This window comes from Salminus brasiliensis, chromosome 16 (genome assembly GCF_030463535.1).
Source record: "Salminus brasiliensis chromosome 16, fSalBra1.hap2, whole genome shotgun sequence".
NCBI classification, from domain to species: domain Eukaryota; kingdom Metazoa; phylum Chordata; class Actinopteri; order Characiformes; family Bryconidae; genus Salminus; species Salminus brasiliensis.
The window spans coordinates 35,005,734-35,021,532 of record NC_132893.1 but is presented as its reverse complement, the minus strand read 5'-3'; the positions used below and the strand labels follow the sequence as shown (position 1 = coordinate 35,021,532).

The window sequence follows — 15,799 nt, the reverse complement described above, 5'->3', positions numbered from 1 at the left end:
GCAGCAGGACGGGCAGCTGGAAGCTTTGTTTGGTACATATCTCAGCTACTGTTTAGATTTAGTTAAATAATTTTTTTTTTTTGTTGAAGGGCGGAACTTTATCTGTAACCAGCAAGCTGACTGGCTCTTTTTGTTAAGGGCAGGGCTTCATTAATAACCAGCAAGCTGACTGACTCTTTTTGTTAAAGGCGGGGCTTTATCTGTAACCAGCAAGCTGACTGGCTCTTTTTGTTGACGGGCGGGGCTTCATTAATAACCAGCAAGCTGACTGGCTCTTTTTGTTAAAGGCGGGGCTTTATCTGTAACCAGCAAGCTGACTGGCTCTTTTTGTTGAAGGGCGGAGCTTCATTAATAACCAGCAAGCTGACTGGCTCTTTTTGTTAAAGGCGGGGCTTTATCTGTAACCAGCAAGCTGACTGGCTCATTTTGTTGAAGGGCGGAGCTTCATTAATAACCAGCAAGCTGACTGGCTCTTTTTGTTGAAGGGCGGAGCTTCATTAATAACCAGCAAGCTGACTGGCTCTTTTTGTTGAAGGGCGGAGCTTCATTAATAACCAGCAAGCTGACTGGCTCTTTTTGTTGAAGGGCGGAGCTTCATTAATAACCAGCAAGCTGACTGGCTCTTTTTGTTGAAGGGCGGAGCCTTATCTCTGGGGGACTTACTGGAAGAGTTCCACTCAGCCCGAGTCTGTGTGAGACTCCTCCACTCCTCACACTAACAAACCTCTGCTCTCCGCTCTCACTGCAGGGTGATGGAGCTGCAGATGTGAGGCTGTGTTGCATTCTGGCTCTATACCGGCTGCCTCCACACACTCCGTTCACGTAACGGACAGCTGCTCAGTCTGTGTGTCGACTATTAAATAAGCTACCAAGTCGATTAGCTGTTGCCTCTGTTGTTTTTTAAATGCTAATACTTTGACTTCTCCTCCATTTCAGCCATTAAAGCTCTATGTTGATGGTGGGTTAAGCTCCTTGACTGCTTTAGTTCCTCTCACTCCGGAGCGGCAGGGTTTTATTCTACACCAAAAGAGAAGATCCACACAGAGCAGACCAGAGTCTAACACTTCAGCTCCTATTTGTGTTCTTCTGCTCTGCTTCTGCTTTTTCAGTTTTGATCTGATGTTCTGAGAAGGAACTTTCTAATTGTGAAGCACAGCTGCACTCTAACACACAAACACACAGACTGACTGAACAACAGAGGAAGGAACTCAAACAAGCTCAGATAGACAGAGAGACAAAAGTATTGGGACACACTTCTTAATCATTCAGTTCAGGTGTCTGATTCAGTCCCATTCAGCCACAGCTGTATAAACTCCAGCCTCTAGTCCTGCAGCCTGTCAGTCCTTTCTCACACACATCAGTGAAAGAACGGGAGGTTCTGAAGAGCTCACTGAACTCCAGCGTGGTTCTGTATGTAATAGGAGACACCACTGCTCCAACAACAACAAGTCAGCTGGTGAAATCTCCTCCCTCCTAGATCTTCCTCCATCAGCTGTGAGTGGTGTTATTATTGAACAGTGGAAGAGTTTAGGAGGAACAGCTCACAGAGAGCAGCTCAGCCACCGAGTGTCTGTCAGACCAGGTAAAGTTACAGAGCGGGGTCAGGGCCGAGTGCTGAGCTCAGAGCAGAGTGCAGAAAAGCCTCCAACTGACTCAGTAACTGCAGCAGAGCTCCAGACCTGCTGCTGCTGGTAGAGCTCAGAGCAAAGGGGGATCGGCTCTATATCAATAATGCCTATGGGTTTAGAATGGGACTTCATTAAAGCTCCTGTAGGTGTGATGTGTAGATGTAGGTCCCAATACCTTTGTCCAAACAGGGTTGGATGGCTGGACAGATGAATAGACAGACAGCAGAGTGAGCGAGCAGTTTGTACCTGAAGTTGTGCATGAAGTGTCTGAACTTGTCGGCTCGGTGCGAGAGAGGGAGGATGATGTTGATGAGTGTGTGCTGCGTCTGCACTCGCTCGTCCGAGACCTTCATCAGCGGCCCGAACGGCCTGAACAGAACCAGCCTGCGGAACTGCTGCGGCTGCTCCCCGCGGAACGTCAGGTCATACAGCGTCCCTTTATCCTTCTCTGTACGTGCTATACCTGCAGGAGGCGATACACACACCACATACACACACACACACACAAACATTAGACTCCGAACCAGAATCAAATTTCTTCGCCATAATTAAATTTCACACTCATACTTCATGGAACCAAAAGTGGTTCTTCTGCGGCATTGCTTAAAGAACCCTTTGTAGCACCTTCACTTTTAAGAGTGTACAAATGGATTTACTCAGGTGTGAAACTAATAACCATACAGATGTTTTACACTTTTACGGGAACTGATGATAAGCGCTGGTGTTTACAGACTGTTGGATGTTGGAGAGGCCACAGGGTCATTTGAGGCTTCACCTCGAGGCCTTTGGAGCAGCTGGACAGCGGTCACGCACTGAGAAAGTGCTAAAGTGGATTTTATTACACACTTAAATCCATCAACATCGGTGTCATTTTCTCACAGCGACTAAACCAAACACTTTCAGTGGGTCTGTACTGCACGGCATCAGATCTGTTCTGTTCTTTAGGTTAGGTTCTTCATAGGAGTGTTTATTGAGGTGTTTATGGACTAATATTTCCTATTCTAGTGTATATGAGTTTTTATTGGGGAGTTTATGGACAAATATCTCCTATTCTAGTGTATAGGAGTGTTTATTGAGGTGTTTATGGGCTAATATCTCCTATTCTAGTGTATAGGAGTGTTTATTGAGGTGTTTATGGACTAATATCTCCTATTCTAGTGTATAGGAGTGTTTATTGAGGTGTTTATGGGCTAATATCTCCTATTCTAGTGTATAGGAGTGTTTATTGAGGTGTTTATAGACTAATATCTCTATTCTAGTGTATAGGAGTGTTTATTGAGGTGTTTATAGACTAATATCTCTATTCTAGTGTATAGGAGTGTTTATTGAGGTGTGTATGGACTAATATCTCTATTCTAGTGTATAGGAGTGTTTACTGAGGTGTGTATGGACTAATATCTCTATTCTAGTGTATAGGAGTGTTTATTGAGGTGTGTATGGACTAATATCTCCTATTCTAGTGTATAGGAGTGTTTATTGAGGTGTTTATGGGTTAATATATCCTATTCTAGTGTATATCAGTGTTTATTGAGGTGTGTATGGACTAATATCTCCTATTCTAGTGTATAGGAGTGTTTACTGAGGTGTGTATGGACTAATATCTCCTATTCTAGTGTATAGGAGTGTTTATTGAGGTGTTTATGGGCTAATATCTCCTATTCTAGTGTATAGGAGTGTTTATTGAGGTGTTTATGGGCTAATATCTCCTATTCTAGTGTATAGGAGTGTTTATTGAGAGTGTTTATGGGTTAATATCTCTATTCTAGTGTATAGGAGTGTTTATTGAGGTGTTTATGGGTTATTATCTCCTATTCTAGTGTATAGGAGTGTTTATTGAAGAGTTTATGGACAAATATCTCCTATTCTAGTGTATAGGAGTGTTTACTGAGGTGTGTATGGACTAATATCTCCTATTCTAGTGTATAGGAGTGTTTATTGAGGTGTTTATGGGCTAATATCTCCTATTCTAGTGTATAGGAGTGTTTATTGAGGTGTTTATGGGCTAATATCTCCTATTCTAGTGTATAGGAGTGTTTATTGAGGTGTTTATGGGTTAATATCTCCTATTCTAGTGTATAGGAGTGTTTATTGAGGTGTTTATGGGCTAATATCTCCTATTCTAGTGTATAGGAGTGTTTATTGAGGTGTTTATGGACTAATATCTCCTATTCTAGTGTATAGGAGTGTTTATTGAGGTGTTTATGGGTTAATATCTCTATTCTAGTGTATAGGAGTGTTTATTGAGGTGTTTATGGACTAATATCTCCTATTCTAGTGTATAGGAGTGTTTATTGAGGGTATGTATGGGCTAATATCTCTATTCTAGTGTATAGGAGTGTTTATTGAGGTGTTAATGGACTAATATCTCCTATTCTAGTGTATAGGAGTGTTTATTGAGGTGTGTATGGGCTATTATCTCATATTCTGGTGTATAGGAGTGTTTATTGAGGTGTTTATGGGCTATTATCTCCTATTCTAGTGTATAGGAGTGTTTACTGAGGTGTTTATGGACTAATACCATGCTGCCTAATGCCAGGCGTGGGCTAGAGGGGTATAAAGCCCCCCATCATGTGGAGCAGTGGAAGAACTGTGTTCTCTGGAATGATGGTGGTGGAGCTCCATCCAGTACTTTTGGGATAAGTTGGGGGGTTGGGGATAATGAGGTGGGGTGGTGATCATCATCCAACATCCTGACCTCAGTAACGCTCTTGTTGAGGAATGCAGTCAAATCCTCACAGCAATGCTCCTCCAAATCTAGATGAAAGCCTTCTTCCCTGGACAGTAGAGGCAGTTACTCCAACAGCTAAAAGCAGGAGGAACTGCTTGATTTACTGCTGACCTTACATTACTGCACAGCAAGACCAGCCTTAGACAACAGCCATCAATAACCAGCGCAGGAAAACACTGACAGGAACAAACACCAACCCCTGCGGTGTGACAGCATCCTGCTCAACTTCCTGTGATTACAGCCCTGTGAGACTGGACGGATGACCACAGCCACGTAGCTCCAGTGCTAATAACTGGGGTATTAGCTCCTATTACACCTTAGCTACATTACCCTGGTATCTCCAGTACTAATTACTGGGGTATAAGCTCCTATTACACCTTAGCTACATTACCCTGGTATCTCCAGTACTAATTACTGGGGTATAAGCTCCCATTACTCGTTAGAAACATTACCCTGGTATCTCCAGTACTAATTACTGGGGTATAAGCTCCCATTACTCGTTAGAAACATTACCCTGGTATCTCCAGTACTAATTACTGAGGTATAAGCTCCCATTACTCGTTAGAAACATTACCCTGGTATCTCCAGTACTAATTACTGGGGTATAAGCTCCCATTACTCGTTAGAAACATTACCCTGGTATCTCCAGTACTAATTACTGGGGTATAAGCTCCCATTACTCGTTAGAAACATTACCCTGGTATCTCCAGTACTAATTACTGGGGTATAAGCTCCCATTACTCGTTAGAAAAATTACCCTGGTATCTCCAGTACTAATTACTGGGGTATAAGCTCCCATTACTCGTTAGAAACATTACCCTGGTATCTCCAGTACTAATTACTGGGGTATAAGCTCCCATTACTCGTTAGAAACATTACCCTGGTATCTCCAGTACTAATTACTGGGGTATAAGCTCCCATTACTCGTTAGAAAAATTACCCTGGTATCTCCAGTACTAATTACTGGGGTATAAGCTCCCATTACTCGTTAGAAACATTACCCTGGTATCTCCAGTACTAATTACTGAGGTATAAGCTCCCATTACTCGTTAGCTACATTACCCTGGTATCTCCAGTACTAATTACTGGGGTATAAGCTCCCATTACTCGTTAGAAACATTACCCTGGTATCTCCAGTACTAATTACTGGGGTATAAGCTCCCATTACTCGTTAGCTACATTACCCTGGTATCTCCAGTACTAATTACTGGGGTATAAGCTCCCATTACTCGTTAGCTACATTACCCTGGTATCTCCAGTACTAATTACTGGGGTATAAGCTCCCATTACTCGTTAGAAACATTACCCTGGTATCTCCAGTACTAATTACTGGGGTATAAGCTCCCATTACTCGTTAGCTACATTACCCTGGTATCTCCAGTACTAATTACTGGGGTATAAGCTCCCATTACTAGTTAGAAACATTACCCTGGTATCTCCAGTACTAATTACTGGGGTATAAGCTCCCATTACTCGTTAGAAACATTACCCTGGTATCTCCAGTACTAATTACTGAGGTATAAGCTCCCATTACTCGTTAGCTACATTACCCTGGTATCTCCAGTACTAATTACTGGGGTATAAGCTCCCATTACTCGTTAGCTACATTACCCTGGTATCTCTAGGACTAATTACTGGGGTATAAGCTCCCATTACTCGTTAGAAACATTACCCTGGCATCTCCAGTACTAATTACTGAGGTATAAGCTCCCATTACTCGTTAGAAACATTACCCTGGCATCTCCAGTACTAATTACTGGGGTATAAGCTCCCATTACTCGTTAGCTACATTACCCTGGTATCTCCAGTACTAATTACTGAGGTATAAGCTCCCATTACTAGTTAGAAACATTACCCTGGCATCTCCAGTACTAATTACTGGGGTATAAGCTCCCATTACTCGTTAGAAACATTACCCTGATATCTCCAGTACTAATTACTGGGGTATAAGCTCCCATTACTCATTAGAAACATTACCCTGGCATCTCCAGTACTAATTACTGGGGTATAAGCTCCCATTACTCGTTAGAAACATTACCCTGGTATCTCCAGTACTAATTACTGGGGTATAAGCTCCCATTACTCGTTAGAAACATTACCCTGGTATCTCCAGTACTAATTACTGAGGTATAAGCTCCCATTACTCGTTAGAAACATTACCCTGGCATCTCCAGTACTAATTACTGGGGTATAAGCTCCCATTACTCGTTAGAAACATTACCCTGGTATCTCCAGTACTAATTACTGAGGTATAAGCTCCCATTACTCGTTAGAAACATTACCCTGGTATCTCCAGTACTAATTACTGGGGTATAAGCTCCCATTACTCGTTAGAAACATTACCCTGGCATCTCCAGTACTAATTACTGGGGTATAAGCTCCCATTACTCGTTAGAATCATTACCCAGGTATCTCCAGTACTAATTACTGGGGTATAAGCTCCCATTACTCGTTAGAAACATTACCCTGGTATCTCCAGTACTAATTACTGAGGTATAAGCTCCCATTACTCGTTAGAAACATTACCCTGGTATCTCCAGTACTAATTACTGGGGTATAAGCTCCCATTACTCGTTAGAAACATTACCCTGGTATCTCCAGTACTAATTACTAGGGTATAAGCTCTCCACCTTAGCTTAGCTACATTAGCCTTGTAGCTTCAGTGCTATTCCAGTGCACATTTCAGACTTGGCTGAGCGACTACCTCTGGGGTAAAACGGGACTCTGAGTAAATGTGATTTCTGGTTTCTCAAATTTCTTTAAACCTGAAGCTGGTCTGGGTGAATCTGTGGCGTACTGGCATCAGTGTAGGGTCGTCCAACAATGTGAAGGTTGGTAGTTTTTCTGGCTGTTTTTCTAGTCCAGCCCCGTTTTAAGGAGACAGCTGGACAAACTGACACTGGCTGTCCGCTGAACTGTAGACTGTAAGGATTCAGTGACCGCACGCTTTGGCTGAGAAATGAACCCTGGCTCTCTCCAGTTCCTCACAAACCCTCCTTTGTTATTGGGTCTGTGGAGAGCGCTCGAGTCATTCGATTATCAAATAAGAGGCCTGAGGAGCGGTCAGTGTAAATTGTGGAGGACTGGTTCTACATTTAATGAAAATGTCTGTTACATTACTTTGCACTCAGATCATTAACCCTTAGCTGGTACTGCCGGAGCTACAGCAGCATTATTATTTGTTAGCTTGCTACATTACCCTGGTATCTCTAGGACTAATTACTGGGGTATAAGCTCCCATTACTCGTTAGAAACATTACCCTGGCATCTCCAGTACTAATTACTGGGGTATAAGCTCCCATTACTCGTTAGAAACATTACCCTGGTATCTCCAGTACTAATTACTGAGGTATAAGCTCCCATTACTCGTTAGAAACATTACCCTGGTATCTCTAGGACTAATTACTGGGGTATAAGCTCCCATTACTCGTTAGAAACATTACCCTGGCATCTCCAGTACTAATTACTGGGGTATAAGCTCCCATTACTCGTTAGAAACATTACCCTGGTATCTCCAGTACTAATTACTGGGGTATAAGCTCCCATTACTCGTTAGAAACATTACCCTGGCATCTCCAGTACTAATTACTGGGGTATAAGCTCCCATTACTCGTTAGCTACATTACCCTGGTATCTCCAGTACTAATTACTGGGGTATAAGCTCCCATTACTCGTTAGCTACATTACCCTGGTATCTCCAGTACTAATTACTGGGGTATAAGCTCCCATTACTCGTTAGCTACATTACACTGGTATCTCCAGTACTAATTACTGGGGTATAAGCTCCCATTACTCGTTAGCTACATTACCCTGGTATCTCCAGTACTAATTACTGGGGTATAAGCTCCCATTACTCGTTAGCTACATTAGCCTCGTAGCTCCAGTGCTAATTGTGCATGACTTGGCTGAGCGACTACCTCTGGTGTAAAATGGGAAACTGAGTAAATGTGATCTCTGATTCCTCAAATTCTTTTAAACCTGGAGCTGCTTTGGGTGAATCTGTGGCGTATTCGTCCAACAATGTGGAGGTCGCTTTTTTCCTCCAGCCCCGTCACCTACTTTTTAGGTGAAAGCACTGTCGCTAGGTGGCTAAAAAAAAAAAAAAAGCACAAACATTTAGCAGCGTGCAGAGGAATATATCTGATTAGTATTTATTATTTATTTAAAAATCTAAAACCTGAAGGAGATGTGTGAAAACACCTGACTCTCTGCTGCCGTGTTTAATCTACACCATTACAGCTCAGTCTCAGCACATCTGCAGAGTTTCCCTCCGGACAGAGAGCCGCTTCACCTCTCTACCGCTTTCTACCAGCAGTACAAGTCAACATTACCACTGAACAGCTCCTAAATATGAGAAATGATTGGAAATGTCTCCAATTTCTGACTGAATATGACAAATAATGACTCATTTCCTCAGATTCTGACTTTGAATATTAAAAATGATGGATTATTTTCCTGAATTTGTAACTAATGCCATCGAAAGTTCCCATAAATCATCTTAAATAGTGAGATTTACTTCTACCGTCTACCTGGAGGTAACACACACACATACACACACACATACACACACATACACACACACACACACACACATCTCCGCAGATGCAGCTGAGGGAAAGCAGGCCTTCAGGCAGCATGGCTGGTTCACTCATGACACACACACACACACACACTGACTCAGACTCTGACACGGGTGTGTGAAGTTTCCAAAGGCCGACACAAGGATGAAGCAGTTATTTTCTAAGTGTGTGTGTGTGTGTGTGTGTGTGTGTGACCTTGAAGTGGAACCCTTGCCCTGCTGTGTATGTGTTTGTGTATGTGTGTGTGTGTGTTTGGAAGTGTGGGAGTGGACACAGTTCAGCTGTGTGTGAGTGTGTGTGTGCCTAGAATGAAGCAGCTGGGCTTTGTCTGTGTTCGTACACACGCAGGTCTGCATCACAGGATTTCCTGCCCACAGCAGGATATATATATATATATATATTATATGTACTACACTATAATGCAGATACACACAAACTCAGCATCAATGGCTGCCTGTTTTAATAGCTAATATTTAAAATATTTAACTATCCTCACTTATCATCCTTTCAGTGAAGGAGCAGATACGACTTCGGGTATCTACGTTTGCAGTAGCCGATCTGTTTGTATTAGCATCATTAGCAGCAGCAGCAGCAGCAGCAGCAGCAGCAGCAGCGGTTGGTCAGTTAACCGGCAAACAGTGGCCAGATCATCTTTCAGGGGCTGTGCATGTGTTTACGTAAGTGCATAAAGACATGTGGCCACAGAAACTCCATTTAAAACCTTCCAGACCAGAATGCATATATTCTCTCTCTCTCTCTCTCTCTCTCTCTGTATATATATATATATATATATATATATATATATATATATATATATATATATATATAGGCATTGCAGAGATGGTGTCACCAGCACCCTGATACCATTTATTCGAATATTGTGTCCTCTCTTTACTCAGGAATCCCACTGCTTTCAATTCAAACACTAAAAACCTGAGGACCGCTGCTTTAATCTCTGCCTGTTTAAAAGCCGTATGGATTTCCTGCTTAGTCACTATAGTCATATTTTGTCATCATGGACGAATTTCACTGAAATATTTACTGCAGTCGTGAGCCACACTGGAAACAAGTCCCTGACGTTCATTGAGAAAAGAGCGAGTCAGTGACTCAGAGACTCAGAGACTCAGAGAGAGAGACAGCAAGGCTTAAAGCATCAGCAGGAGACCTACAGCCTCACGTCTTATTCATGGAAAGGTTTTTTTCTCTCTCTCTCTTTTGGCCGGATCTCTCCGGCAGCAGCAGAGATTTCTGTCTCTGAGGTGCAAGAACAGAACTGAAGCTCCAACCGGATTATTCATTTTCTGAATCTGTAACTTATCTGTCACTTCAAGCAGTGGTAATAATTCATTTTTTAAACTGTTCTATGGCCAAAGCGCAGCAGCGATCTTTCTCTCTGATTAATTTGTAATTTTTTATTTTTAATAAATTATTCAGTCTGTGTGGGCCGCCGCTAGGAATAAGGTGGGGGTGGGCGATTTGTGACATCATGATATTTAAATAAATTGGCTAATGGAGCGATGCTAACGCCATGGCAGTGATGCTGGGTGAGGTCAACAGTCTACATGGTAGCGATGATAATGTAGCAATAGTGATTGTAACACTGCAACAGTGGTGCTAACGCCATCATAGAAACCCTAATGATGCGGTAGTGACACTAACACTGTGGTAGTGATGCTAATGCCGTGGTAGCGATCCTGGGCGAGGTCAACAGCCGACACAATAGGGGGCGCTCTATAATGCTTTATAATGTTTACATGACCCACACGCTTGTTCTGTCAGACTGTAATACACTACAGGAAGCATAGGGGGCGCTCTATAATGCACAACAATGTTCTATAATTCTCTTTAACAGTCAACGGCCAACACTGTAGCGGTGATAATGTAGCAATAGTGATTGTAAACCTGCAACAGCTCCGTAAATAGATAAATAGGCTTGTAAACTGCATGTGAGCATTTTCACCCCAACAAAGAGTCTTTGATACACTGTAACGATAAATGCTGTCTAGGAACGTAAACGTAGAGGTAGAACTGAAGTGAGCTGACCTTCTATGAAGTCGGCGGTGCTGTAGACCTTGCTGGCGACTCTGTCTCCACGCAGGTTCGGCGTGTTTAGGGTCTGCAGAGCGCTCTCCAGCACCTCGTTTATCTCGTCTCGTCTGTCCTTTCTAACCGGTTTCTCCTCTGGGTGGCGTGTCAGCCCCGTCTCCAGCTGGTACACGCGTTGCAGAGTGAAACTCTCAAATGGTACCACCGAATACTCACTCGGCAACCGGACGCCCGAGTGCACCTCCGCCCGGGACAGCTGACCGCGCAGGAAGTCCTGCAGATGATCAAAAAAAGTACAACACAAAAGCAGTTAGACCATAGGGCCGGTCTAGAGCTGTGAAACTACACTACATAAATACACAGCTTAGAGCTCTATAGTGGAGTGACTGTCTAACTGCATGCAGGTCAAAAGATTCAGGAGGTTATAAGTTCAAATCCCATCAACACCACAACCGCCCATGGTCAGGAGTCAATAATAAATAAATATATTTTTTCCTTTTTTAGCAATTTATGAAAATCTAATTTACTTATTTTTACCTAAATATTCGTAATTATCTATTTGTGAAAAAGCCCACGTTGTGGAGCTCACCTGCAGGTCAGTGTGGCTTCTCTCCTCAATCGTGGCAGTGCCCACTTTCTCCGGCGAGCCCTTTATCTGCTCCCCGCGCTCCTGCAGCGCCTCCTTCAGCTGGGCGATCTGCTTCTTCAGGCTGGAGATGTGCTGCCGGTGCTGCTCCTCGCGCTCCTGCAGGAGGGCCTGGTAGCTCTCCCGTCCACCTGGTGGACCCAAAGGGGCACCGCTGAGCGCACCATGACCCATGGGTGACCCCAAGGGGCCCGGCCTGGGCAGCTGAGGGCCGGACAGGGGGTCATCAGCGTGAGGGCTGCAGGTGATGACGTAGAGCAGAGAGAGAGAGCAGCACACGAGCACCAAAGCCATGGCCACCCGAGACAGACATGACACCAGTCCCCTGCGCAACATCGCTAACAAACCACTGCAGCTACACCGTCAACAGATCACAACCGGGCTGCAGTGGCTGGTCAGTTTTATCACTAAGGTCTACTTAATTAACAAGCAGTCTGTGAATCTTTAAAGAGTGTATAAGATAAACATAGTATTCCAACAACCTACACGCTCAGTCTGACAGACTGTAATACACTACAGGAAGTGTAGGGGGAGCTTTAAAATGCTCTATAATGTTTACATGACCCAGACACTTATTCTGACAGACTGTAATACACTACAGGAAGCGTAGGGGGCGCTCTATAATGCTCTATAATGTTTATATGATCCACACACTCATTCTGACAGACTGTAATACACTACAGGAAGCATAGGGGGCGCACTATAATGCGCAATAATGTTCTATAATGCTCTTTAACAGTCATATGGTCCACATAGTCATTCTGACAGTGTGTAATACACTACAGGAAGCGCAAAGGACGACTGTTTTTTGGATGGAGTTTTTGAGAGTAACACAGATAAGCTAATCAAGCAGTTTGGTATGTCTTTGCTAACTCTGCCTAGCCTTGATATGAAATGGGATGGGTGTGTGTTTTGTCTGGGTGAGCCAGACGATCACATTCCCCTTTCTGAAGGACACAAAGGAACATTTGTTCAAAATAAGTCGGTCTGTCCCGGCTTCACCCCCATTTCACATGCTTTTATCACTTTTAAGAGCTAGCAGAGCAGTTAGCAAACTGTCGGGAGCGGCTACAAGAGCCAAGACCTTCGTAATGTTAACCCTCCAGACTGCTGGCCTATTACTCAGCTCTCTTTTCACGTTTCTTTTACATGAACATGTCTCTCATCCGCAGCATCCTGTCAAAGATCCCATACTGCTATTGCTGCTCTCGCTCTTCTGCAGTGATTCAGGCATGACTACAATGCTTGAGTACACTCTTCCACTGAGCTACCATCTCCCAAGAGTGTGTTTACCATCCTGTTGGACTGTCCAACGATGACACAATTTGTCCAGAATAGGGAAAAAAAGGAAACTCCTCAGTGAATAATCCACATTTTAGTGCGATCCAGGCGCTGCTCAGAACTCGTTCATATAGTCGCACAGTGTTTAGGACCATCCGGATGCATTACACATCAGTGAAGGCTCTCGCTTTGCGCCCACATGCCATCAGAACGAACGCCGTCTGGTTTTATCCTCAATCAGCAGTTTGGAAGCCCGCAAGCTCCGGCATCTCCTCCAAGCGGCCTGCCTGTAGCTCATCTCCACTGTTTGGGTTATCTACAGATGCTCACCTGCAGAGAAGGAGTGAAGGAGAGGAGGATGAAGATCACTATATGAATACAGGGCTTTTTTGTCATATTTCAAAGGAATATTGAGTTTTTTTTGGCTCAAGCTCTGTACGCAGCCTCTGTAGGGTACAGTCAAAATAATAATTACAGTAATTATAATAATAATAATAGTAATAATAATAGTAATAATAGTGTCATTGTATTTATAAGCACCTTTCAATATACCCAGTGTCACTGTCCAAAAAGAAAAGTGTATAGCATATTAATAGTTAAAATAATTATAATATTTTTTATTAAATACACAATGATACCGGAATAAAAAAGGTTTGGGTTTGGGCTTGTATGTGTCTTTTTGATCTGATGTACGGTTTCCATGTAGCAATTTTTTGGGGTGCGCCCTCCTTATTTTACGTTGATAGCAATACATTAGTAACACGTAATCAACCACACAGCAACCACTGGACAACCCCATGAGACACCATAGCAATCATTTGGGATCATTTGGGATACCATAGCAACTGCCTAGCATCCTTCTAGCAACACTTCTTGCAACCACTTAACAACATCACAGCAACTACATGAAATTCCATAGCAATCACTTTGCAACATTATAGCATCCACCCAGCACCATACGTACCACTTGGGATACCATAGCAACCACTTAGCAGCACTATCTTAACCACAAGGTACACCACTGTAACCACCTAGCAACACCATAGCAACCACTTGGCAACACCATAGCAACCACCTAGCAACACTATTGTAACCACCTGGCAACCACTTAGATAAGCCATAGCATCCACCTAGCAACACTTTTGTAATGACCAGGCAATCATTTAGCAGCACCACAGCAACCACCTAGCAATGCTACTGTAATCACCTAACAATACTATTGTAACCACTTAGTAACGCCATAGCAACCACATAGAAACATTCTAGCAACTTTCTGGCAGTGTGACCCACTTAACCTGTGCAACTCCTTTCAGATTAACATTGCACTTTAGTCTGAGTCTAGACTTAATCCAGGCCAAGGAAACCTGCCCGTAAGGTCAAACTGCCCACATGTCATCAGAATAGGTCAGGAAAGGTCTCAGAATAGGTCAGGAAAGGTCATCCTAATGCTAATCAATAAAATGGTGCTGCCGCTTCCAACATACATCTTCACAAATGTCAGGCTGACATTATCAACCTGTTTTAGTGGCTTAAACTGATATTTAATAAAAAAGAACAAATGTGTATCTATTTAAGGCAGAGAAGGGCACAGGGTTCGTGTGTGTGTGTGTGTGTGTGTGTGTATCCAGACTGAAAACACACTCTGCTTGTTCTACACTGACCTAAATGTCTGCACTGTAGTCACACTGGGCCAAGCAAAGCTTTCTGTAGAGCAGTGTGTGTGTGTGTGTGTGTGTGTGTGTGTGTGTGTGTAAGTAAGAGAGCAGTGTTAAAGCAGGAGATTATGGGAGACTCGGGAAAAGAAGTGGCGCAGTGTGAGCTGACCAAACACATGAGGCATTCATACGCACACACACACACACACACACAAACATACATGTACCACAACCGCATTCAAACACACCAGCGATTCATACACACATTCACTACATGTCCAAATGTTTGTGGACACCCCTTCCAATGAATGCATTCAGCTACTTTAAGTCGCACCCTTTGCTGACACACATGTGCAAATGCACACACACACACATAACTTGTCTAGTCCCTGTAGAGAAGAAGTACTGCCAATAGAATAGGACTCTCTGGAGCAGATCAACATCATGACCCTATTGGCACCATGCTGCCTAATAATGCCAGGCGTGGGCTAGAGGGGTATAAAGCCCCCCAGCATTGAGGAGCTGTGGAGCAGTGGAAGAACTGTGTTCTCTGAAATGATGGTGGTGGAGCTCCATCCAGTACTTTTGGATGGGATGAGTTGGGGGGTTGGGGATGATGAGGTGGGCTGATGATCAACATTCAACATCCTGACCTCACTAACGCTCTTGTCACCAAATGCAATCAAATCCTCACAGCAATGCTGCTCCAAAATCTAAACTCTTTTAATGCCCTTAATTTCAGAAGAAACAATAAATGAGCAGGCGTCCCAATACTTTTCAATTCATTTACTGTGTTTAATCCTCTGGACGTTTGATCTTCATGTGATCTGAGAGATGGAGGTCATCTAACTAAACTCACACACCTGAAGAAACGCCCGCAGACTTGTTTGGTCTCTTTCTGATGGTAGATGCTGGACTTTATCTTCAGCTGTGGTATAAGATCTACCCTGATGAGATTTTAGGTCTGACTGAGGCTTCTTTACTCATCCTGAGGTTCTGCTGTTGGGCTGGACCTGCTAGGTCTGATCTGGTCATGCTGGTCAGCTGTTTCACTTGTAGATGATTTAGTGGACAGTGGAACAGCAGCTGATCTCTAACTGTTCTGAGATCTGTTTAAACCTTTTCCCAGACTCCTCTGCATCTCCACCCTTCTTCATGAAGGCCTCTGAGAGCTCTCTGGATCTGGTCATGATGGTGATCTTCTTCACCCCTCACTTCAACCATCAATCAAGAGC

General features: G+C 43.4%; 1 protein-coding gene across 2 annotated transcripts in view; it reads right to left on the bottom strand.

Annotated features, from left to right (window-relative positions):
• csgalnact1a (chondroitin sulfate N-acetylgalactosaminyltransferase 1a) overlaps positions 1-15,799 on the bottom strand; it is a 43,330-nt gene that overhangs the window by 14,923 nt on the left and 12,608 nt on the right. For both annotated transcript variants that reach the window (XM_072659573.1, XM_072659574.1), the window contains exons 2-4: positions 11,572-13,239; positions 10,980-11,256; positions 1,875-2,091 (exon numbers count right to left, since the gene is read on the bottom strand). In XM_072659573.1, the coding sequence (XP_072515674.1) occupies positions 1,875-2,091; positions 10,980-11,256; positions 11,572-11,964 (887 nt within the window). In that variant the 5' untranslated portion in view covers positions 11,965-13,239. The remainder of the gene's footprint in view (positions 1-1,874; positions 2,092-10,979; positions 11,257-11,571; positions 13,240-15,799) is intronic.